A 25,139-nucleotide genomic window follows, 5' to 3' on the forward strand; every position below is an offset into this window, starting at 1 on the left:
AACCAAGGCTCTGTTTTTTTTTTATTATTTCTTTTTAGTCTAAATAGTAGAAATCTTGTGACTTTGTGTTTCTTTCAATTTGCCTTAAGATTTTTTTTTTATTTACACTCAAATGCACATTTGTTACAGTGATTCTAATATCTAGAGAGATAATAATGTTTTTTATACAGTTGATGTCTTTGGATTTTATCTCAGTATACTTAGCGAGCACTGTTCAGACACATTTCTTCTGAGATACTGCATATAGAAAGTCCTTTGTTGTCCATAGCTTTTCAGACTGATGCTTTTCTGTCTTGGGAGAGTTGAGAAGGACGTATGCTCCAGTGTTAGAGTGCAGAGCGAGCCTGTGTGTCAGAATTGCTCCCCTAGGACAGGGTTGGAAAACGTGTATTTATTCTTTAATAGTTTTCTATTAGCACAGGATATACAAATCTTTATGAAACTTGATGTTTGAAATGGGAATTTCACATCTCTTTTGCAAGCTAGAGCTGTGTAGAGATTACGGTTAGACTTACAGACCCTTCTGGTAAATCCCTGAAACGACAGCAACTGAAATGTGAAAAGATATGGAAGAAAAGCTTCTGCCCAGACAGAGCAGTGGTGTGCTGGAGCCCGGACGGTGGAGCCGTGTTGACAGCTCTGCAGGTGAGACTGAGGTAGAGAGGGACTTGCTGCTGGGAACGGCTGGCACTTGATTTTTCCTGTGAACCTTGGCAGCTTAAGAAGGTTGGTTAGTATTTATTGAGGACAATGGCTTGCTTTTGTGTCAGTCATTTTGCCAGTTCCTGATTGTCTGGGGTTAAGTTAAGAAGACTGGACGTGATTCTGCAGGGTTTTAGTTACTTCCCCAGCAGTGCTTTTCATCTGGGCTCTTCTGTCAGGTATAGACAGCCTGTGTGCGTTGGAGAGTTTGAAATCTGCTACAAGACAAAAAATCCTCAATGCTTCAGGGGAATAAAAAAAAAAAAACGCTTTGTCATCAGAGAATTTTGCAAAATAATGAGGTTTTCCAGAGCTTGGCACCTGGACCTGATGGTAGGTAGCCCCTGAAGCAAACTGGTAGCAAATGGAGTCTTAGGAAAGGGAATTTGTTGTTTCCCGACAGTAGTGGAAGGGCTCTGAGGCTGCTGTAAGCACTTTGATATTAAGATTGCTTCCCAGTGTAATTCTATTTTTCCTCCTACGAAGCTGTGTAGCATTAAAGGAATGCCGTAAGCAAGTATATTTTTGTAGGCTAGCTGTTCCAGTGCTTTGGCTACTGTGCCAGATTTCTTTAAAAATACTACGCGTGTGTGCAATGATGCTTTTTTGGAGTGACAGCCATTGTATTTCCATGGCAGCAAGAGTTGTACTTTTATTAGGCTTCGATTCAGCTACTTTCTCTGCTTTTATTTTGAGAATGAATCAGCTGCGTGAAACTTTTCATGCTCGTGGTTTTACCACATCTTGTGTTGGGTACAAAGTGCCCTTCAAGGGACACATGAGACTTCAACATGACATTTTATTTCACGTTTTATAAAAGCAACAAAACTGTGCACGTTATACAGTTTACTACCTGTGCTGTAATTGACAGATCGTATTTAGTGGGGAATATATGTGTTGTTCAAGAGTATTCTGAATGAAAGAGGAGGGTAGCATAATGCCAAGAAAATGGAAGAGGATAAAGAAGAGGACCCTGGCACAGGCCTGGCGAGCAGGTCAGTACGTTTCTGTTGGCATCTTGGGGAACGTTTTGCCCAGATTTGCTCTGCCAATCCCACCCATCAGTGAGGCACCACTCCACAGACCTCTTTTCTGTTAAAGAATTGGTGGCAATTACACTTAGGAAGTCCAGAACTGCTGCGTCAGAAGTTGTCTCCTGGCTTGGTGGCTGAGGGCTTTCCTTGTCCTTCCCTGCCGACATCAGGGCAGCGATTCTCAACTCCCAGTGCTGTTTCTTGCTTTCAGCAGGATCCAATTGTGGTCTTTTTTGTCTTCAGAATTAAAAAAAACCCTGATATACTAATGCAAAGGTAGACAGAATTGGTTGCTTCCCTCAAAATAACTGTGCCTTAAAATGGACCCCCCCACACCTGCCCAGTCCTCTCTTTCTTGCTCTTCTTTCTGATCCATGCCTGTAGACCTTGTGGCGGCTGAGTCCACGGTGTCTGTCAGAGCCGGTGGGATGCAGACTGTGATTGACATTGCCACTTTTCTGGCATAAGGTAGTTAGAGGGCTGATGGAAACATACTTGTTGCTTTATCCAAAGAAACTAAATCCTTTCCAGTGACCTTAAGCAAAGGCCTCAAGGGCAGATTTTTTTCCTTGCTTTTAGTCTAAGTACAGGCTCCTAGAATTGAAAAGTGGAAAAAAAATCAACCAAATGTGTTCCCAGTCCTCTTCCCTACAGTATGTGTTATAATTCTTACTGTGCTGTTTCATAATGAAAAAGTACCTGGCATGGCCCTTTGCATAATTTATTATTGTTTTACATCAGGAAGGGCTCCAGGTGCCTCGCAGTAAATTTTGCAGGACAGCATCGCTGTTTCCCTCTGGCAACTACTCCAGTACGGTCTCTGCAGGATGATACCGCGGCTGCCTTCAACAAGTAGCGTGGACGTTTTGCAGTATTTGTTACTGCAATGAAGTGCTGCTTTGAGAGGAGCCCCATTTCCACAGAAATCTGGTCTGGTGGCACCTCCCATGTGCTGGCTGGGTGAAGGTGCCTGGGGCAGCTGGACGCTCCAGGTTCTCTCCGTTGGCTTTGGTGTTTCACCAGGCTTGGCGTTTGGCTGCGACTATGAGCGACGTGTTAAATAATGCTCTCCAGCGAGAAGCTCCCTGAACTCCAGTTTGGGAGGAAAGCTGTCGTCTAACACTAGCGTTACGCTCTCCTCTCTGGGCAGAGAGCTGCCCATCACAGCCTGGCACGAGCGCAGTTGTGCACTTCGCTGTGCGTATGCAGCCTTGTGCCGTTATGCTCAGCATGCAGCGCTTGCCTGGACACAGATTCAAGCTCACTTACCACAGCTGATCCGCTCCCAAGTCTCAGGTAGTTTTAACTCTGTTTATGGCTGTTCATGTGAATGGTATTTCCATGCAGGGTAGTGTCAGGGCTAATAAATGCTAAAGCTTAATGGTGGATTTTAGAGATTTCAGAGACTTCATTCTCAGGTCTTTACCACTGGGAGTTTCCAGTCTCAGGGAACTAATCTTAATCTGATGGTGTTTTCTTGCACTCCAAGCCTAACTTACTTTAGCCAGACTTCATAGTGGAGGTATTTATGCCAGTGCTGCTGGATGCAGCGTAAATCATGTATAGCAAGTTGCAGAGGTCCATGTCTGCTGGTGCAGGAAGTGTCTGTGCAACTGTGAGCCACCTCCCAGCCTTAAACTCACGAAGATATCTTGCTTTTTGTTTAGTACAACTGTTTTACTGTGTATGGGTTTCATGAAGGTAACGCTTCCAGAGTCCTGTCTGATCTGGACTTGTGTGTTTTTGTGCTCCTTAAGTGGAAGCACACTTGGGGCTGTAGGGAAATTACGGATAAATACTCTTTCTAATGAGGTGATTTCTGAAAATGAGCATACTTAGCACATTCCTGCAGTGCAAAATCGTAATCTTGGATTTGAACGCTGACTCTTGGCTTATACTAGATGGAAGGTTTCATTGAAGGGCAGTAAATGTCAGTAACAGACAGAAGTGCTGAGAATACCTGTACCCTTGAAAGTGAGCTTCTATAGCTACAGTTCTTAAAACTAATAACTCAAACCCCAGGCCTCTTGTTTCATTCAGACTTCACAAATAAACTGTGCTATTTGCTGAAGTTCTTAGAGTTTGTTTCAAAATTTGGCTATTTTTTTTTCTTGAAAAATGTTTTGTCTTGAGGACAAGGCTGGAAACCTACTTTACTCCTAAATCAGCTGTGCCAATGTTGGAGTACATCCATGAACAACACTGGAAAGGAAGGAAACGTAGCTGAAAAATTGTAGGTTGGAAGGGGCTGTGGGAAAGCAGTGCTGTGCTGGCAGCAAGAGAGACGACGAGCTGTGAATCCTGGGTGCGTTCCGGATGTCAGCAGCTGCAGGGCTGCAGCTCTGGACACAGGTAAAGATAAACATTCCTCTGCTGCCTCCGCATCAAAGCAAGCGTTTTGTTAGCAGACAAGATCTAACAATTTGGGTGGTAAGAGCTGTTGGAAGAGCAGAGAGGTCTGTGTTGTTGGTGTTTTTTTCCGTCTCAGGTGAGAGTTGGCGCTAGCTTTGCTCTGAGATGCCCTGGAAGTGATCAGACCTGGTATTTTGCAGTTTTCTCTGCAGTTTTCTCTTAAGAAGATAACCTCAGACATTCAGTTCCCTTCTCAAATGGACCCAACTTGTCTGGCTTCCTGACATCCCTTCTTCCTAATTTTCTCTTGTGTTTTTGTTGACGTGTTTTAGTTTTACCTGGTTAAAAGGTTATGTGCATCCCTTGCTGGGGATGAAAACCTGTAAAAAGGTTGCACAGTTCATTACACATCCTTTGGTCATCTTCCTGCTGTTTACTGCCACAACTCATTTTCATGTGGTTGTATTTCTTTTTTTCTGGTTATGCTAGAGAAGGAAATAAGGTGTAGACCTGGTTCCTGGTGCACTGCTACTCCACAAACAGCAGAGAGACTTCAGCATCTGACCAGAGAGAACAGTCAGCTTTGCACTATGATGGTCACACTTGCACTGTGACAGCAAGAAGTTGGTATTGCAGATTTGAACTAAGTGGAAGGCATTTTGTCGGGGATCAGTTTGTATCCCTGCAAGGCAGAAATCTTGGAAAAAAGAAAAACCCCATTAAACTACTGCTGGTTTGAAAATCTTACTGCTTGGGAAGAACATTTCCTTATGTGTAACCTGAACATCGTTAGCACCATTGTTGAGGTGTGCTGTGCAGAAGTGGGAGTGAGGAAATTCTAGGAAGAAAATAGGATTGCGTTGTTCAACAGGAGGTGACTCAGAGGCTTGAAGAAATCTTGCATATCCTAGGTGAAGTAAAAATAGTAATACAGAATATAAATCTGGAGGAATACTTTTGTGCTGCATGTTATCTGCTAGATAGCTGTTTCTTCTTGCGTGAAGACTGGTTGGCTGTGGTTGTGGTAAAGAGGCCTCAAAAAGAGTGGTGAGAGCCTAATTGCAGAGCCAAGTGCTTGGATTAATCCTAGCGATGATAAGCAGCACATAAATAATGATATACCTAACCTAGCATCCATTTACCAGCGCAGCGGCAAACAGATGTGTGCTATGTGCCCGAGCTCTTTGTGGCTGTTGTGTAAGTGGGTGTGCAGTGTGAGCTTGGCAAGGCTTCCCAGCCGCTTCTCCCCGTGTCCGTTTTGGTGATGGTCTGTGAAATGGCAAGGGATGGGCATTTGTGGAGTAGCAGGACACGAGGGATCTCATCCTCCCTTACCTCAGTTCCATGCAGTGGCTTGTTGCTAAAATAACAACATCTTTTTTAAAATGGATCTAGGAACAAGAATACCATCATTTTGTGGCTGCAGTGATTTAAAGTAAGGATTTTTATCCTTATGGGTAGAAGATTAACTTATCTACAATCAGAAAGCTGTTTCGGTTGTCTCTTTCTTCTCTGAGAGCAACATAACTTAGGATGCAATCCTGCTTAGATTCCCTTGAAACATGAGCAAATACTTCCCTTACCACTTCAGCTCAGCCAAAGCCAAGGCCACCCTGCATTCAAATATAGTCTGGACTTAGTATAACCAGTAACTTACACCTGGGCAAATCCGCTGGTCAGAAGTGGGAAGACCCTAGGTCAAGAAACTTCATAGTCTCGGGTCTGATTTTGAAGATTAACCTTATTTATGAAAAAGCAGTATGTTCCAAAGTTAGTTTTAGTTTCTTCCAAATCATTACTTCTCCAGTAATTTTTGCTTTTACACTTCTCGGAGAAGTAGACGTTACAGCGGTATATTATTAGAATTACGTATTTGTCCTGGTTCTGGCTAGGATGGAGTTAATTCTCACCTGAGCTGGGAGAGCTGGAGCTGGTGGCACCTGTGGCTGGGGACACAGCTGGGACAGGTCACTGATCAGCCACCAGCTGGGATCGTTTACCCGAATTGGCCCAAGGGCCAATCCCACCCCATGGGACACCACGCTCAGTGTATAAAGTGGGGATGGGGCTGAGGGGAGGGTGTTGCTGCTGGGGAGGGAGCTGGGCATCAGGATCCCCTGTGAGCTGTGGCACTGTGAGTTATGGGCTTCAGTGTTTTCTGTTATTAGGTTTTGTTTGTTTGTTTTCCTTCTCTGTTTTCTTTTCTTCCCTTGTTTTATTAATTTTTTTTTTTTATCTCCACCCACAAGTTTGCCCTTATTTTCTTTACCAATTCTCCTCCCTGTCCCACTGCAGCAGGGCAGAGAGGAGGGGGAGTGAGCAACTGTGTGGTGTTGTAGCTGCTGAGTGGGGCTAAACCATGACAGTGTAAAGTCTGCAAAACCTTTAACGGGTGTTTAATTTACATAAATGGATATTTCTGCAGGACAGTTTTGAACGCACAGCCTTGGTGGTGATGGGACATCAGCAAATTTCAGAAGCAACCTGAACACCGAGCCTCTTTATTACGGTGGAAGAGGATGGTCTGAATTACATCTGTTCATAGCAAAGTCACCAGCAAAACTCCTGCATCTAAAGAGGCTCTTCTGCCTCCAGTTAGTTTTGAGTGAAGTTTCTGTGAGGAATAGGGGCTTGGAGTTGTTGAAAGTCTTTTTTTGGGATGAAACTCAAGACTTGTAGAGTGCATGGCTGAAGTACTCCATTTTTGAAAGGCGACTGGAGAACACAACTTGCTTGGACTCTCATCAGACTTCTAGTTCATTTAGCGTGATGTTCCGTGTGCCCTTCCATTTCCAGTATGCGTTTCCGCGTGACTTGTGCTGAATGGAAATTCCCAGCATTTCTCAGGATGTCCCTTTCTCCCCAGCCGTGTTCCGTGTTCATCACCTGAGCAAATCCAGACCATCCTGTTTGCTTTCCGGGGGCAGGTTGTGCTTCTGTATTTGTTGCATTTGTAGAAAATCCAGCTCTGGGTGGTGGATCGACATCACGGAATCTATTCTTAGAAACCTACTGGGATAGAAATCAGTAGGCTGACATTTAAAAAGCATTCTGTCAGAGTGCGAAAACAGGAGGAAACTTGGTGTATAAAATCTGCAAGTAGTGAGAACAGGAGCAGGTTTTGAGAAAAGGAGTTTGTAGTTAATGACGTTGTTTTCGCTGTTGGGCCACTTCAAAGACAAACACTGAAGTTGTATAAATGTTGCTGTTAGAAAGGGAAAATCTGACGCTCTGCTGTTGCCCTTGAAAGAGGGGCGGTGTTTCAGGCCTGTGGATAAAACAAAACTAGAAGAATGATGGAACGCTGTAAAACCCTGGACCCAGGCCGAGAGCAGGGTTTATGCTGCTGTAAGAGGACAAGTGAGTGAGAGGCTTGGTGGCAGTTGTCTGCAGGTACTTGCCAAGCTCCCTCACCCACACCTGTCCAACCAGTGGTGGGATGACCTGTGGAGAGCAGACGAGCCGGGGGGAGGCTTCAGGCCTACGCGTGTGGCTGGTGGAGTGTCTGCGTCCCCCAGATCCTTGGCAGTTGTGAGCTCAGTCTGGTGTTACTCTGTGTAAGAAGGGAGGTGCCGTCAGGGATGTAACAGGAATAGGTCTCCGAGGTCGGTCAGGCGGCAGCATGGTGTTGCAGCTGTATGACAGGTCATTCACTCACAGAGGGTCCTGCCAGGAAACATCTGGTTCCTCGGTGGTGGCAGACCTGCACGCGGCCACACACTTCGGAGGAGCCTTGCAGGATGTCTCAAGAGACAGAGATGAGAGACAGATTGCTCTGCGTCTCTGTTGGCTGACAGTTAGTGTTAGGTTTGAACAGACTTTTACAATGGGGGTGGTGAGACACAGGAACAAGATGCCCAGAAAATCTGTGGATGCCCTGTCACTGGCAGTGTTCAAGCTCAGGTTGGATGAGGCTTTTGAGTGACCTGATGTAGTGAAAGATGTCCCTGCCCCTTGGGAGGGGCGTTGGACTAGGTGATCTTTGAAGGTTCCTTTGAACTCAAACCATTCTGTGATTCTATGAACAGTCCTGTTGGTCATGCAGAAGTCTAATCTTTCAGAATGTTGTAGATGATTGACATCAAAGATGTGGAGGGTGATAAGTTCTGCAGAAAGTGGTAGACTCTCTTTAGGTTTTGCTGCCTTTTTGGTTTTGTTCAACTCTTTTGTTTCTGGGCCATGTGTAAGGGCGAATGGAACTCTTTGTCTTCTTTTAAGTGATTCTTCTGCAGTTCATTGGGAACATGGACTGTGAGAGCCAGAGCTTAGAAATTATTCTTTCTGTTACCTACTCAACAGCCAACTCTTCCTCCTCTGCGTGGTTTGTAGCACTGGTACTTGCTTAGCAGCAGGGTGGCATGGTTCAGGGAAGAGGGAATGGATGTTGGGATATGATGTGTGTGGACAGACAAGTATTTAAGTGAGAATTAAATGTCACCTGGCACTCTTTGAAACATCGTGTTGTTGCTGTTTCAATGACAGTGCTATGTGTATAAGCACACTCCTTTGTGTCATCGTGCACAACATGCGTAATTATTTGCCTACATGTAAGTAACATAGAAAAGATATTCCTGATGCTGCAGAGCACTGGACAGCCACAGTGGAGGGCAGAATTTAGAGATACCAGGCCATTCTGCTGAGCCTGGGGAGGGATCCATGGCTCCAATTAGATGCTTTTCAGGGGAATAAATTATATGTAATAAGCATGTGAAGAAAACTCTATATGAAAAATATTAAAGAAAGTTTTGATGCTAGCATAGTTTAAAGGTGGAACCTCACGGTGAGAAGTCAGTCTGTCAAATAAGACAGTTAATGGGTGCTCTTTCATTTGCTAAACTACATTATTTCTTTAATATATTTTTTTCCCACAAGGCAAGACAAAATAAGAGGATGCTTCTAAAGGGAAAGTACCCCAAGGCAGACCAGCTTTCAGCACCAGCAGTGGCATTTCTCCATATTCTGATGAACAGATCTTTGCTTTTACTCTTGAAAGGCGAAGCCATTCATTGCTTACCTTGTTGCAGTGTGCTGAGGATTTTTAAACACAAGTATTTTATTGTTTATCTCCTTGTCCTGCTGCAGTCTAGACCCTACTGTGCCATCTCCTTTTGTGTAAAATACCCAAGAAAGACCCATTGGGAATGCTGAGCTCTGTACTGTAGCAGTCCTCACCCCAGCCAGTTGTACCCAGGCTGGACATCCTCGCTTTCCCTCTTCTCCACCATTGTCAGTGAGTAAAGGCCTGCTATCACTGACTGGGACCTTATGGAAATCTGCTGGTGAATTGTCACCAACAAGTGGTGACGTGTTGGTTTTTTTAGGTGGTTGATACAAAGCTTTGGATGATTGGTTTCATGCCGTTGGATTTTGTACAAGTTTCTTGTGTGGTATTTAAGTGTAACAAGGTAGGTGATTTTTGGAAAATGCAACGTGTATGCAGGTGTTTCCAGATTATTGTGTCGCAGTGGGATCAAAACTTGAAAGTATGGAACACTGGAACAGGTTTCCCAGAGAGATGGTAGATGCTTATGGAATGCCCGTGGGAACGGAAACATTCAGGCCAGGCTGGACGGGGCTCTGAGCAATCTGGTCTGGCTGGAGATGTCCCTGCTCCTTGCAGGGGGGTTGGACTGGATGGGCTTTAAAGGTCCCTTCCAACCCAAACCATTCTGTGATTCTGTTTCTTTTAAGGACATTCTTAATTCTTTTATCAAGCTGGTTTTAGATGTATGTTGTCATCCTTGTAGTACTTCATGCCCTGAAATTGCTGTAAAGTGCTTTTCCTCTTTTTTTCATCTTGGAGTTATGCAAAACACCTCTTTGTGCAAGGTAGAGGAATGGTGCAGAGCAGGATGGTGTCTTCCAGCTTTTCCCAGGAGGTGGCTGAAACATGACACCTGCTCTAGGGTGCAGGCAAAGGAAGGGTGTTGGAGGAATTCAGATTTCATCCCAGCTTATGGTGGCCAGTGCCTCCTGGGATGAGCAGCAGTGAGCTGTTAAGGCATCTCCCAGGCAGTGGGAAGCCCGAGGGGGCTCCTGGGAAGGTGGGGTGGAAGAGCCCCCCATCTCAGCCTGTGTTGGTGGAGAGGAGTCCAGGTTTTCTGCAGCTGAACAGGAACAAGAGAGGTTCTTCTGTTCCCTCAGAGAGAAGGGACCTCTCCCTCTGTAGTCCCTAATCCTGCTGTTGCTTGTGCAGATCGTCTCAACTTTGAAGAAGAATACAGAGCCAGTGGTTGGAGCAGTGGCCAGGACCACTTCCACCCTACTATTTGTTTTCTTTTCCCCCATGCTTTCTCAGTTGGCTGCAGAGCAGAGCTTTCTCTCGCCTGACTACCCCTGCGATGGGCTGAATTTTGCTCTGTGCTTGGTGACCCACTTGGCAGAGGGAACGCACAGCAGATCTCTTCCATCCTCGCTCAAGCCTGGTTATCTCCATTTGCTGATAGGCTGAGGGGGGTCAGAAACCCTGTTAGCTCTCCTGTAGTTGGGATATTACCTGGAAGACATCCCATAGTGCCCTTTCCCCTCCCCACCACCATCCACTCTGGGTCTGGTGGCGTGTCCAGGCTGTGCCGAGCAGGTCAAGCCCCTTTGCCACCGTGGCTGAAGTTGCGCCTGCCAGCATGGATCTGTTCAAAGGAGTGGTTGTGCATGGAGGATGCTCAGGGCCCTGGTGTGGAGGTGCCCTGTGGCTGCTGGTGGCCCTGGCAGCTGATGCTGGTACTCCAGCTGTCACTGGAGGTGCTTTGGGCACCTTGCTTTGGCGACTGACTTGGAATGAGATGGGGGAGACCTTGGGGTGAGAGCTGACTCCATTTCTCTGTCCTCCTGTCCCTAACACAAGCTATGATTTGCTGATGTTGTGAAACGCATTTTCCTTTTCTTACAGTATGTTTATTTTTTCTGTTTATTTCCAGATGCTCTTAATATTTTGTTGCTGACAAAAAGCTTACTTTCTGTTCATTGTCTCCCAGGTAAACGCAAAGCGCTGAAGTTAAATTTTGCAAATCCACCTTTCAAGTCCACAGCAAGATTTACTCTAAACACTTCTGGAGTTCCTTTCCAAAATCCACACATGTGAGTATAAAGCCAAAGGCAGAACTAGTGGGACAACTTTGAAATTATTTAGCCAACATGCAGTGCTATTTTAAATGCAATTTGATTACTTCAGTTTTTTGTAGGTTGTTTAAAACTGTCAGTTTGAGTCATTGTAGAAAAATTTGGGTGGTTTTTTTTTTTGTTGTTTTTTTTTTCCCCTCCCTGAATTAAAAACAGTTAAATTAGAAATATTCCTGTTTTACACTGGATCTGCTGCCTTCCAGAATTGATTAAATTAAGATGAATTGTAGCTGATAATGCAAGATACACCTATAATTAATTTCCAGACCTGTTATTTTCCTGTCTCTTTATTTAGTGCTTATTACTTTTAATTAGAGAGAAGTTCTTGTTTCTGTGTTACTTGTGAAAGACGTAACTGTGATAGATTTGTTTCAGCACTAAAATAAACGAAAGCTTGAGGATTGTCATTCTACCAACTTGGAGATGTCAGGGAATTACGCAGTGATTAGCTCTCACTGAGGGTTCTAGACAGCTAGCTGCAGGATCTCCCTATCCACAGTTGGAATGCAAGGGTGGCAAAGAGCTGTTCCTGACGCTAGTAAATAGCAGTAGTGCATTGTCACAGAAAATAGTAGCTTTGTATCCTCAGATCCACCAATCTAGATTGATGGGTGATGCACCCGCAGCCTGTACGTGTGGCAGAATGCAGCTAACGTGCAAAGATGTCCCCAGTTTTTTCTCTCCAAGTTCCCCAGCAGGTCTCAAGAGTTTTGACAGTGGCAAGTCTCAGAAACTGCACCTGCAGCTTCCCCCACTGCCTGGGGTGTCCTTGGTTATAGGCTGCTTCTGCTTGGCTCTGCATGTCGCTGCCTCTCTCCTTGAGCTCAGTGCCTTCTGCTTCCCCAGGATACACCTGCTGGGATCTGTTCTGTTTCGCGTAGCTTCTTTATGCTGAGGTTCTTCAAGCAAGCCTTTATTGAGTTAGAAACATGTTTCTGATGAGCTATCAATGGTAGTTACAACATCTAGACATTTTATAGAGTACTTTAGATGATTCTTCTTACTGCCCCAAGTGACCTTCCCATCAAGTCCTCCTCTCTCCTTCTCTCTCTTTTCCTCTCTGAAACAGAGCATTCTCACTGGGTGTAGAGCTAGCGTTTATATATTCACTTTTTGTGTCTCTCCCTCAACATCATCAAACCCTTGTAACAATTTTCTGTAGAACCCCATCTGGGACCTTTCCTCTCTGAGACCTCCCCATGTTTGTTAAATAAAGGACTTAATCTCAGCTATCCAGTTCCCACCATCAGCTATCTGTAGGGATTTGACTTTTCTGTGTTTATCTACACAGATTTCTGTCTCAGATTCACTGGAAGTCACAGTGGCTCCTGTCTAGTACAGAAGAGCTTTTGTTGGTCAGTGACATCTTAAGTTTCATGTTTGCGCGAGTGACTGTCAACATTGCCCATCAAGAAGGTGCTGCTCTGTCTCCGTGGGAGTTGCAGTTGTTGGCAGGGGTTGGATCCTGGACTGGTTAAAGGTGTAACTGGTTCTGAGTGCTTGGAAGTGTTTTGGGTTGGATACGATAGCCATTCAGGTGTCAAAAATGATGATTTGTCTGTGCTAAAGCTTTCTTGGGAGGCTACAAGCTGTAATAGGCATTTCTGTTTGAAAGAGGTGGATGCTGTTGGTTGTGTTGCTTTCTCTGTGTCAAGGCTGACTAAGCTTGGATACAGCTAATTCATCCTCACATCCTTTGTGTTGACCGTAGTGGATGCTCTTCCTCAAAAGCAATGTTCACCTCTCCTGGTTGCACGCTTCTCTCAAGTGTTGGTCTCGCAGCTGGTGCATCACGGTGATGTATCTGCATCTCCTGCCTGCTTCCCAGAGAGGCTGGAATGTTTTTTCCTCTGTTGTCTAGAAACCTTTTCTAGACTTCAGATTAGAATGGGATATTCCAGACCTCCTGGCCCAGATGCGTTCCCCGTGCACGGTGTGCTTCTGTTCACTGAGTCGCTTCTCTTCCCTGGCCTGATGGAGCAGAGTGGCCTCAGCGCCCTCCGAAGATGAGTGCTGGCTCAGTGCTGCTGGTGATTTCCCTGTTCAGTCCCAGTTGGTCCAGATGGGTGGATCTGAAGATACAGAGAGGTGAATTTCTCACGTGAAATTTGGGTTTCTGTGACTTGGATCCACCAATCCGGAGGTGTCCCGTTGCTCCTGCCTCCAGGAGGGCAGATGGTCCTGTCGTCAAATGCGTGTTGCCTGCGCTGAGCTCTGGCTTGGGCGTGAGAGTAGGCAGCCAGCAGTGACCTGCAGCTGCCACGAGATGTAAATTGCCTATTAGCTGTGTTTTGCTTGATTAACAGGTTTTGATCAAGGCTGAATTTGCCGGCTGGATTGGTGGATGTTCAGGTAAGAGTGTGGTTTCTTACTATGTAGACAGAAAGCAAAGGAGCAAATGGGGCTCCTCGTGCCCGTGCGTGTGTTAGGAGGGAGGAGAACTCTGCGTAAACTGCATCACCAGAGCAAAGACACCGCTGCTGAGGAGGGAAGGCATATTGTGCCAGAGGTGACCTTGGAAAGTTTGGGATACGTAGCTGTGCTGCTCAGTGCTGAGGCTCCGTACCCTTGGAAAATGGGTACAGACTCCACATACTCCATCAAGTTGTGAGTTTGAATTCCTTTTTAGGGTTTGTTTCTCAGTCTGAGAGGTCTTAGGAGTCTTCAGGAAAAGAAGTTGGGGAGTGTGGAGGAAACAGTTTTGGGAAACAGTAAGCCAGGAGCGGAGATTTGCTGCACGCGCAGGCTGGAGGGGACTCAGACGAGATTTCCCAGGCGATCCGTGCACGATTTCTGACTGCGTTCATTCATGGTATTTCCTTGGTTTGAATGGCGTGTTATCTGGAGGAATGATTTCAAAGGCTGTGGAATCCCAATTACAAAATGTGGTGGTGTTAAGAATCTGACCAATGCTTCCCAGTTGCCTTACATCCCATGGCACAGAATACCCTCTGTGGCCCAGTGAGCATTGTGCCCGCTGTGCTTCTCCCCAAGGGCCGTTCCCAGAGTTTCGCTGCTCTCATGGGTAGAGGCTTTTTGTTAATATATAGACTGCCTTGGAATACTATTTCCTGGGAGAGAGAGCGTAGATTAAATGCTGCTGAATATATAAAGTTGAGACATGGGTTCCCAAATCTTTTTCCTGTCCCCTCTTGTCTTTTATTTCCTATCTGCACTGTTTTTGAGCCGTGTCTTACAGTTTGGGTCTCAAGTTGGGGCTGCATCCCTCCAGGATGTGTGAGTGTGCTGCCATGGGTGTGCAGGAGGGGGGTGCCAGGGCAGGATGCAGAGCAGCACATAGGAATGCAAGACCACGTGCGGGAGCAGAAGGAGCCAGTGAATGGTTGGGACCTCTGAGATTTGCTGTGCCATCTCTGTGATGGCTTTGAAGCTGAGAGCTGGTGAGGACCGCAGTGGCCGAGTGGCATGGCCCCGCTGCTCCTGCCCTGTCCCTACCCAGCTCTCAGCACCCTGAGCCTCTGCCCAGGACACCTCCCTCCATCACCCTTTCCAGTACAACTGCTACCGGCTGTGTTGGAATGTTTTGGAGGAGGCCACCTTTGTCGCAGATGACCAGAAAACCAAATGAGGAGGAGACTAGCAGAGCAGAGGCTACCATTGCTCACACTGGAGCCACCGGCAAAACCCCTTACATCTCCAGTGGTGCTAGGGTTTTGCCCTAAATATTTTCTGAATTAGAATGTGTTAAAATGAGAGAGCTTTGAAATTATCTTTAAATAGGAGACTCACTCAGGGTGGCTCTGGATGAGAGTAGAAACTGGACGTGCTTTTCTGCTTGCTAGAATTTGGGCTATGGCTCCCTGAAATCTCCCCTCCTGGTGATGCTGGGGGCCGAGACATCCCTTATTGTAACTAAAAGGTGCCGTGAATGGCTTTCCTGCACAGATCCCGTGGGGCAGGTGGGCAGAGCCCCGGGATGATGTTTTGAGCAGCAGGGAGTGAGGCAGGGCGTTGGAAGGAAGGTCCATTCTGGTTCTGTGCCTGATGGAGCTATGGAGAACGTGTGTCTTGTTCAGTTCAGCCGTGATTGCTACCACCAAATCTACTTTGTGAGTGCAGACAGCAATTTTGTCTGATAACAGCATACTACTCGGACTGTCTGTAGTATATCTAGCACAGTGATATACGTAATTTTTCATGTGACCTGTACAGGGTGAAGGCACAATAGAGCCTGAGTTACAGAGAGTAGTTGGGGAGGAAAATCCTTACTTGAAAGGATGCAGTGTAGAGATGTGTCTTACTGACAGCTGATGCCCCAGTCCAGGGAAGTGTCTGCTCCTGCTTGCGCCTACTCACAGTCATCAAGGCTGTGTGTGATTGCCATGCTCTGCGGGCTGCGCAGCACTTGAGACCACGATTCTCATTAGTTCAGACTGTATTTCTGGCTTAGACCACATTAACAAATCCTAATTTTATTTTCCCTGCAGCAGACATTAGATGCTGGAGGACACAAGCCATGGTTAGATGAGCTCCTAAGCTTCTGACCCATTGTTTTTCAGGTGTTATTTCCAACTGCCTGAAAAACATCCCACCTTTTACCTCATCTGCTCTGTGTCCAAGTAGAATCTAGGTTACAAACAAAATTAGATGACTCGATCATCTATGTAAGCTCTACAGAGCTACTTGCAGCTGGCGGCCTTTGCTGAAAGGGGGTTTAGCTGACGCTAACATGGGAATGACGTGGTGAGGTGTTACTGTACAGCTGTGCATGGCACGTTTGTCTGGCAGCCATCTGTGTTGTGCTGGCCACTGGTGGCATCCATCAAACCAGTTGTTTGGTTGGCGGTAGAGGAGTTTTTTGGTTTTCCTGAAAAGTGTTGTACTCTTCTGGTGCAGCGATGCCTTGATCTTGACTTCAGACTGCAGAATCTAGATCCACCTGCTAAGAAATGAGCATGCACAAAGAATTCTGTTTTTCATCTGGTTCACAGCATGTTGGCCCTGTCTGCTGCCTGGGAAGTCTCTTGACTGTCAGAGGTGCCACCTTTCTAGAATTTGAACACCATAGCGTTGCAGTTTCATCTGGAAAGGTGACAAATGAAATGACCCTTTTTAATGCTCACAAAACCAGCTGCTAAGCTGTCTGGTGGCCTGTTAGACTCCGTAGCCTCACAGTAGCATGTGTCTGTCTTCATGGATTCATTGTGACTTAAGCTTCCAGAAGTGCCACGTGTGGATCACCTTCTCCTTGTGACACTTGGGAGAGTGACATGCTTTCCAGGGAGATGCCCTAAGAATGTGTTGGCAGGTGTTTGTTTAAGAGACCTTCATGTTTGAATTCCTCAAAAGTGAAGGGAGGTCTAGTGTTTTTTTTTTCTTTTTTTTTCTTTTTTTTTTCTTTCCCCGCCTGTATAGTTCAGGGGCTGTCATTATTCCTGGGAAGGTTTTTTTTTTTTTTTTTCTGTCTGTCCCAAAGTCTCTCTCAAGTGTCTACTTCTCTTTTAATCTCCTCTTATGCCTTTCCAAACCTCTCTGGCATATGGTTTCCGGCTCTCCAGCTGCACAGCCGACGACTTGGGTTCATTAGGAAATAACCTTTGAGAGTTACTACCATTTGTCTGAAAAATATTAAAAGCCAAAGTGGAATATCCTAAATTGGCATGTTCACAACAACTTGTGTGAATTTCCCTGTAAATATTTCTCTGTTGGTTTCCTATTTCTAACACAGTCCTTTTACATCTTTACTGTTATTGATTTCTGATACCTTCTTGGCGCATGATCCCTTCCCGTGGCACAGTGTGGTGCCTAGAAGCCTCGGAGAGAGGTTGCAGTGTAAAAGGTCCCAGTTAATTTGAATTTTTTTTTTTCTGTGACTGTTCACAACATTTCCTGAAAGTTGCAGTATCTGAATGTAACCTCTGGGAAACTTGCTTGTGTTTCCAAGCGAGCACAAGTGAAATGGATACCTCCAAGGACTCGAAAGTTTGAGTGAGTCGATGGAAAACAAGCTTTCACTTTTAATACAAACATCGCTGTAGTTTAAGTGCTAGAGCAGTGTTTCTTAAACAAAGTGTTTAAGGAAACAGTGTTTCCTGACAAATTGATGAGTTTTGTCTTGTATTTAAACTTCTTATTTCTTCCAGAAGTTTACAGGTTGGTTTGGCCAGTGATCTCTGTGGCCTAGATAACAAAGAGGTGATAGGGTTTGTAAAATACACATGCTCAGGATCTCAGACTTGAAGTAGATCACCTCTTCAGAGAACAGGCTGCCAAAGGTAGTGTGAGGTTTTGACTGAACATTTTTCACTAAGGTCTCTTTTCTCTTTTTCTTCTAAGTTTTGGTATTTCTCTGAGGTGCTAATACTGCTCTGAAGAGGAGATTCTTGTTGTCTGCTGCTTCCAAAATAAATTTATCTAGCAATTTTCATGTCCCTTGGAGCATCAATGCCCTGGTAGGGCTGTTCTCTTCTTTCTATAGGGTTTTTGATATCTGAGCACTCTGCTTCTGAATTTAGGCCTTCCATGACTGGAACCAAATTTGGAGCTCGTATATCTACATTGAGCTAACTCACATTGATTTTTTCAAAGGTGCTGAGCTTCTAGCTTCCTGCCACACTGTTGGATCCTGGGCTCCTCAGAATTTCTGGAATCCTAGCCACCTACATTTGAGTGTCTAAATCAAATACAACTCAATGTTATATGCTGATCTGGCTCCCGTGGGTTCTGAGTGCTTCACGCATGCTGAGTGATTTAGCTTTGCAAACCTAAACGGTTGCACAAAATTCTATGTTCCCTGTTTTTCAGATGAGAAGCTGGGGCATGCTGTAGTTTGGAAGAGGTGAAGGTTAGGCCAGAAGCTTGTGATGGGGTAGGGAGCTCAACAAGGATCTCCTGACAATCTCTGCTCCACAGCTTAGCTCCGTGTTACCTGTGCCATCGCTGGCGCGGTTTGGAGCTGTTGTCCTGGCTCTTGCACGTACACAGCTGTGGTCAGAGCTGCTCAGCTGGGAGCAGCATTTCGACCTTGCAGCCATGACCCTCTCGGTGTGCTGTGCGGTGTAAAACAGGTCCCCTTCCTGGTGCCTGAGGGGAGACCTCTGCCTCCCATCCTGTGCAGATGGGGACAGCAGCCTGGGTGGTGGGAGCGGAGGAAGAGCCCATGATGGCAGTGGGGGTTGGAAGGAGGGGAGGTTGAAGGCTTTTGCGCCTGCCCAGAGCTGGCCAGGGCACCCCCTGCTTCTGTGACACCCCACGGGGACGCGTCCATCCTCGGTCACTCACAGACCCTGGCGGTTGGCACCCAGATGTCTGAGACACACACCAAGGCGTGAATGTGCAGCATTTTCTAATTCAGGGTGTGATGTCTGACGCTCACACAGACCCTTCTCTGAGACACGTAAATTATGAGTCATTATCCTTGACTCCGTCCATGCTTATGGCAAAAGCCAGGTACCTGCAGCCTGCTCAGGAACAAACTCCTACTTTTTGGAGGTACCTGTCACACTTCAGAGTCTGGAGGAGAGCCGGGGACTGACAGTGTTCCTTGCTTCGTCAGCTTGGTGTACAAAGCCCAGGTTTATAGTCCGGGGTACAAGGTCAACACTTCAGTAATCATTTGTGTAGTCTAATGAGGAAGATGGTCTAAGAAACATCTGTCATCCTGACCATTGGAGAGCTGGAAATTTTCCCCCCATATTCGTGGGCTTGGAAGGCCAGTCTCCTGGCTGTGTTTGAGGTGGGAGACAGTCCTGCTTTTGCATAAAAGCTGCTCAAGATTTCAGATATACGGAGCGTTTGGTGGGGTTTAAAAATTCCAGTTTTATTTAGTTCTACTGCTTGTGTCCCGATGGTTCAGAGGCGGTGCTGGATCTGGCAGGAGCAGAGCTGTAGCGTTAGAGTTTGGTAGATCAGGGGATTCCTGAGTGACAGCCCTCCCCGTGCATCAGGAGGGACACATCTGGTCCTGGCACGGCTGCGTAATTCACACAAAGATGTAACTACTGCAGCACTTATTGAAGAAGTGAAAGTAGGTCAAGTAGTTTGAGTTGGTATCAGCTCTTCTGTTCCCTTCATACTGTTATGATAACAGGAGCGTGATTTTTCTCTCCTTTTTTTCCTTTCCTTTATTTCTAGGTGCTGTTTCACCTGGCAAGGACAGCAGTGTACGTGCTTATATGCAAACTAATTGTAAATCTTGGTATGTGGTATTAGAAGCATTCAGGGCACCAAAATACCCTAATCTTCTCTGGAGGGTTAGAAAGAAAATGGGAGACCTCGGCTCCGTTCATGTTGGACTGTTCAATAACATTTGAATCTGTTGGTGTATTTTTCAGAGTATTTTAAGACCTGTGTGTCTGCTTCATTTAAGATTTTATCTGGTAAATTCTGTAAGCTGTTCTAAAACTCATGTTTGATATTTTATAAAGAAGATGTGATGCATTGCCATCTGTGAGCCTTCAAACGGTCTGATTATCTACATTTAACAGTAACTTCTTACGATTAAGTGTGGGTGAGATCCAGAATTCCATTTGGGAACTGGGAGTTGCAACATTTCTCCCTTCCTTCCTCCAGCAATGAGCAGTCTGTGGGACCTGACCTTTTTGATCAAAAATAACCTGTGTGTTACCTGCGTCCCAGGGTGCCACAGGGATCTGTTGAGCTGTGCACATCACTGCTGTCCTGCCTGAGAGATGTGGTTGAGCATCCCTGTATCTGAACTCACCATATTGTAAGGGATGCTCTGAAAACGTACCAGACAGTACTGATTCCAGTTATTTATTCAGGGAGCACGAGATGTGCTGTTGGTCATCTTCATATAACATCTGAGAGTATGGACTGCCCTCTTAGCCTTTCTCCTTTAGCTTCTTTTCTTCTAGACCCATGAATCTGGCTTTCTGAGCTGGGGATCGATCCAAGGTCAACAGGAGCAATAGGTGTCCCATCCTGTGTGTCTTGGGGACTGGTGTCCTGGAACATGGATGAAGTCCTGAGGCTGAAGAGAGCCTGTATCCCCATGTTCTCTCCTCCTTGTGCAAATACAGTAATGGCTAGCTTAATATGCAGAACTTGCTGATGTTTGGAGAGCAAAATGCGATGAAGCAGATTATTCTATGTAACATCTCTGAATATATATGTGTGCACACACAGGTTTGGTCTCTACTGATTTTTTTGATAAATATGTAGTTCAGTGATAATGTGCAAGTGACAAAGTAGGGCATCGCTTACACATTGGTCTGAACTTGGTGTCTGTGTATGGGAGTGCTCTCTGCTGTGTCGTACGGATGGCGTGCCTGGTTTCTGACCCTAAGCGGCTGTCACTGGTGGACCCCAGTTCAGCGGAGATGGTCAGTCACAGACCTCTTTTTGCTGGTTGTATGACGTACGGAAACGTCAGAAAGGATTTTATATACAGCCCATCTCTATTCATATCTGTGATTTAAGTTGGACTTGAACCTTGCTTTTCCAGATGTGGACCTGGCAATCCACATTCCTCCAGGAAACCCTAATAACTGCCATTGCTAGCTGTAGGAATAAACTTTGCTCATTGCTGTTCTTCGTACTCTGTTTCATCAGAGCAAGATTACATCCTTTGTCTCTTCAGACATTAATCACCACTTCATAGTAAAATATCTTGTGTTTTTCCCTGCCTCTGGAGAAGTGAGACAAGTCTTCTGCTTTGTGGGTTCAAACTGAAGAAATTAATCATACCTTTGGTCTTCTGCATACATCAAGAAATGGAGACTACAGCAAGGAAAGTCTGCAGATTTGGAGACTTCTTTGACTCCACAGGACATTGTTAACTACTTCTGGTTTTGTCCTTTGCATAAATGAGTGACTTTCAACATGTACTGTGGAGGTCATCTGGACTGAATGAAGATGATGCACCCAGGAAAAAACAGCTGCTGTACAAAGATCTTGTGAAAGGACCTTTTGGTGGATCAGATGGATGTAATGGAGGTGGGAGTTGGCCAGCAGAACTGAATTGGTTTTGCCATTCTGCTTGTTTCAGGAGCTAACTTTTGAAAAGGACTTAGATTAACAGGGTTCCTGGTATATTATGACAGTGAAAACTACAGACATAATCTTTGAGATTCAAGTGGATGTTCTTGCCTCCCATCATGAAGGTCCCTGCATTTTGGGAAATCTCAGAAAAGCAAATGGCCAAGCCAGTCTGCAGTGGATTATGATGACCCTAAAGGGTATTCTCCTTGAGCCTATCTTAATTCTCTCCTTTGTAAAATATGCTTGGAGTAAATCTGGATGAGCAATTGGTCCTTCATGCTCAACGTAACTGATGCCTTTGCAGAGACCAGTGTGGATCAGTTGAAAGTGACTGTTTCAAATATCCCTTGCTACAGCAGCATCAAGGCGGTGGTCCTCTCTGAGGAGTGTGGAGGCTTCTCTATAATCCAGCTGGGTTTGTTTTGTCTCTCTGATGTTCTAGGTGGGTATTTCACACCAAAGAAAGATGCAAAGGTGATTCTTCGGGACCGTTTGCCTAGCTCCTTACAGCACCCTTAATTTTCTGTAAGCATCCATACAGAGCCTGCAGAAAATCATCTCTTGGCTCCTGAGAGTCAGTGCAGAAAACTGCCTCGCGCAGCCGTCTCGGAGGAGGCCGGTATTTAAAATCTCGCCATACCAATGGACTGTGGAGCACTGGGACCTTGAACAGGCAGTTGCTTTCACTGACGCGTAGGAGTCTTACGTCTTAGAGGAGGGGCTCTTTCAAAGAATACAAGTCACACTTGGTCTACTCATTCTTGTTATAAGCTGTCTTCTGGTCACCACATCTGTGATAGCTGCTTCTCTCTGGAAGAGCAATCTCTGTCTTGCGGTTGGGCGATTTCTTTGTCTGCCATCTGTCCTTGTCTGCTACAGAAAGAAAAATACTGCCAGTTACCTTTTTTGGCACTGAATTTCCCGTTTTCAGGTTAAGCCCAGTGATGCAGTCCAAAGCTGCTGTTTTGTTGTGATTTTGGTTTTGTGGGGTTTTTTTTGTTTGTTTGTTTTGTGGGTTTTTTTTTTGTTTTTTATTCTAAATAGAAAATAAATCCTGAAGGAGATGTTGAAGAGCTTTTATGTATCTCGGACTAGGGCTGGAGTTTTATTACCTAGAGAAGTTTAATTTAGAAAAATTGCTTGTTAGAGTAGTTGAAACAAAAACATTTCATGTAGTTGAAAGAACAGTGCTCGTTATCTACCTCTAGAGTGTTTTTAACAAGGAGCTGAGCAAGCCCAGAAGTTTGCATTGCTGACCATTTGTAGATAGCTGCGTTGCTCATTTGTACAACTACTTCAGTGCTTGATTTCGGTGTGCTCTCCGCAAAATGCTTAGCCCATCTTGCCTGAGCTGCTCAGACTGGTCTGAGGTAACAGGTCTCCTCGCATCGAGAGAGGAAATTTCCAAAGCTGGAAAGCTTGAGGGATTCGGAGATCCAGAACCTGATTTTTATTCTTAGAGAAGTCTTGTAATATAGTAATTAACCTTTGTTTAGCTGTTGGTTGTGTGGCTCTGGAGGTGATAAGGAAGGAGGACATAGTTGTTCAAGTCATGCAACGTTACTCATTAAGAGAGGAGGTAAGATGAATGCCAAGCCCACATGGGACAGACCACCGGTCATAGATTGGTGGATTCAGGATGGAAGCTAGATGTAAAAACAAAATATATTTTTAGTAAGTTCTGCTTTAGAGACCACAAGAAAAACAGCAGTGATGGTCAGTGTGCCTTGAGGAAGCAGCATGTCACTAATACACGAGTATTCTGTTAGTAAGTTGAATGCAGTTATTCATGTTTCTAATTATAGTAATTGTACACTTGGGAATAATAATTGCCATTGCTGTAAGAAAACAAATTGCTTATGATTTAATATGTTAATATACAATTTAAATCATCAGGTACTGCATTGCTCCCAATGAGGGGAAGCTGCTTAGGTGAAATTTGGGAGAATACGTAACTCTGATTTCTTAGGCTGAGCGCTCTGTGGGTGGTGTGACTGGCTGAGTATTGTGTTACACGTTATTGTGTCATGTGATAACAGCACCGTGTTTTCCTGTCATTTTCCCAACTTCTCCCGGCTGAAGTGATACACGAGCAACCCTGGGTAGTAATCACATTGTCCCGTTCAGTTTCAAAAGGAGTGAAGCGGACCTCGTCCAGAAACTTTCCAGCAGGCTACAGTAAGCTTAACTGTCTGTTAGCCATCGTCAAGTGTTCTCCATACCCGCAAAAATGGCATCGATTGGAGTAATGGAATTTGTCTCAGAAATAGCGTCATTCCGTTGAGTGATTTTTGTGTAGTGATAATGATATTGTATCTCGGGCTCATTTTGCAAACTATTTGAGGGATATATTCAGGTTGTTTTGTTGATTTTTGTGTCTGTTTCCTGCTCCTTCTCAGGGAGCTGACCATGGCTCAGGAGATGTAATGTTTCAGAAAAGTCGGTATTCTCAGAAGGTTTATTTAAATTAATTAGCTCAGGTTTTTCTGGTATTATTCTGAAATGCTTGAATGCAGTGTAAGCTTTGAATACCCAGCTGTGGTGGGTTCAGCGAGCGTGCTGCAGTCTGGCTCGTGTTCAAGTCAAAGTGAGTTTGAGGTTAATGTGCTCAGTTAAATTCTGTAGAGGCTTTGCCACGATGAAATGAGGTTTCCTCTGTGTCAAGGACAGGGTTAATCAAAATCCACTGTAACTCAGTAGTTTACCAGCAGAGCTTAAGACAAAATAGTGACATTTTAAAGCCTCAGTCAAACCCTGTTGATGTCAGGGAGACTCTTTGCAGCCTTGAGAGTGTGCTGGATCGAGTCTTGAGGGCTGTGGAAGGGGATGTCTAATCTTCCACACTTGAATATGCAAACTATAGATGCAAAACTAAATAATTTCCTTCCTTTGACACATTTTCTCTATCTGTTCTTTATGTCTAGGAGTCTGTTATTAGATATAGCTAAGCCTCAGGACAGCTTACGTGGGTCAGAGTGAAACCAATGTAATTCTGCCCCTCTTGCAGGAATGCCGTTGCCCATCAGCTTATTGGAAGCAGAAATTTCTTCTTGTGAGAATCTGAATGATTTGTGAAAGTACCAACACTTTCAGCCCTCTAGAAAAAAAAAAAGTAACATTTCTTTTGGAGACTTTCTCCAGTGAAATTTAAACTGGAGTTGCTGTTTTATTATTTTAGCCTGCCGGATCTGAAAACTGTTGAGATAGGAGCATTGCAATCTCTCTAGGCTGTTTGAAAGACTTGCTAGAAATGTGTTAGCCAAAGTCATCAGGCCTGTTCCTACTCTGAAGTTACAAACTGTGCACAGTGTTATTTAAACCCTCCAGTTTGCATAGAACAACTTCCATTTTGGTATTCCTTTGGCTGATTGACCACAAATCCGTTTTTAAAATCCCATTGTGTCGAGCAGCTTTTTTTACCAGACTTGTGGAGAAGTAGAATGTGTTCTCATGAAGTGTAGTGTAAGTAGCAGCTTTCACGAGAGACTTCCTAGAAGAGTCCAGGACTGGGGAGGCTTGTGAAGCGCAGTTGATTTGCTTGGATCTCTTTGCCTCCGCAGGTTTGTTTTATTCATGCCAGCTGTGATGTCTAATAGCTCAACTTTTGGGCTTCTTTGAGTCCTGCAGAACTGTTAAGAAAGTAAAACAAAGAGGAGATAGGTAGCTACCTACAGCATCTTTCTGGCCTTGCTTCATGTCTGATAACTTTCAGTTTTGCTTAAAAAAAATCCACCAACTTCTCTCTGCTTCTCCCCACAATCCTTCTTTTTCAAGCCGAGGAAATACTTGTTTAAAAGTTTTGGCATCCCTGCAGTCCGGTGCTAACAGCAGGGCTTGGGGAACTAACACAGCCTGTCCAAGAGCTTCCCAGTGTCTCCGCGGTTCTTCCCAGGAGGTTTTGTGGGCCTCTAGCCGTGGCAGACCTTCTGCGCGGGTCTAGCTCGCCAAGCTTGCAGTGAGCAACCTCCC

The 25,139-nt window shown here is 45.1% G+C and overlaps 1 protein-coding gene across 4 annotated transcripts in view; it reads left to right on the top strand.

Moving 5' to 3' along the window:
• The window catches only part of MAP2K4 (mitogen-activated protein kinase kinase 4), an 82,177-nt gene that overhangs the window by 14,015 nt on the left and 43,023 nt on the right, over positions 1–25,139 (top strand). For 3 of the 4 annotated variants that reach the window (XM_086762184.1, XM_086762185.1, XM_086762186.1), the window contains 2 exons: positions 11,063–11,165; positions 13,514–13,559. In XM_086762184.1, the coding sequence (XP_086618310.1) occupies positions 13,552–13,559 (8 nt within the window). In that variant the 5' untranslated portion in view covers positions 11,063–11,165; positions 13,514–13,551. The remainder of the gene's footprint in view (positions 1–11,062; positions 11,166–13,513; positions 13,560–25,139) is intronic. The other variant, XM_086762183.1, reaches the window with a different exon arrangement.

Source organism: Chlamydotis macqueenii, chromosome 18 (assembly GCF_036417535.1).
Source record: "Chlamydotis macqueenii isolate bChlMac1 chromosome 18, bChlMac1.mat, whole genome shotgun sequence".
NCBI classification, from domain to species: Eukaryota; Metazoa; Chordata; class Aves; order Otidiformes; family Otididae; genus Chlamydotis; species Chlamydotis macqueenii.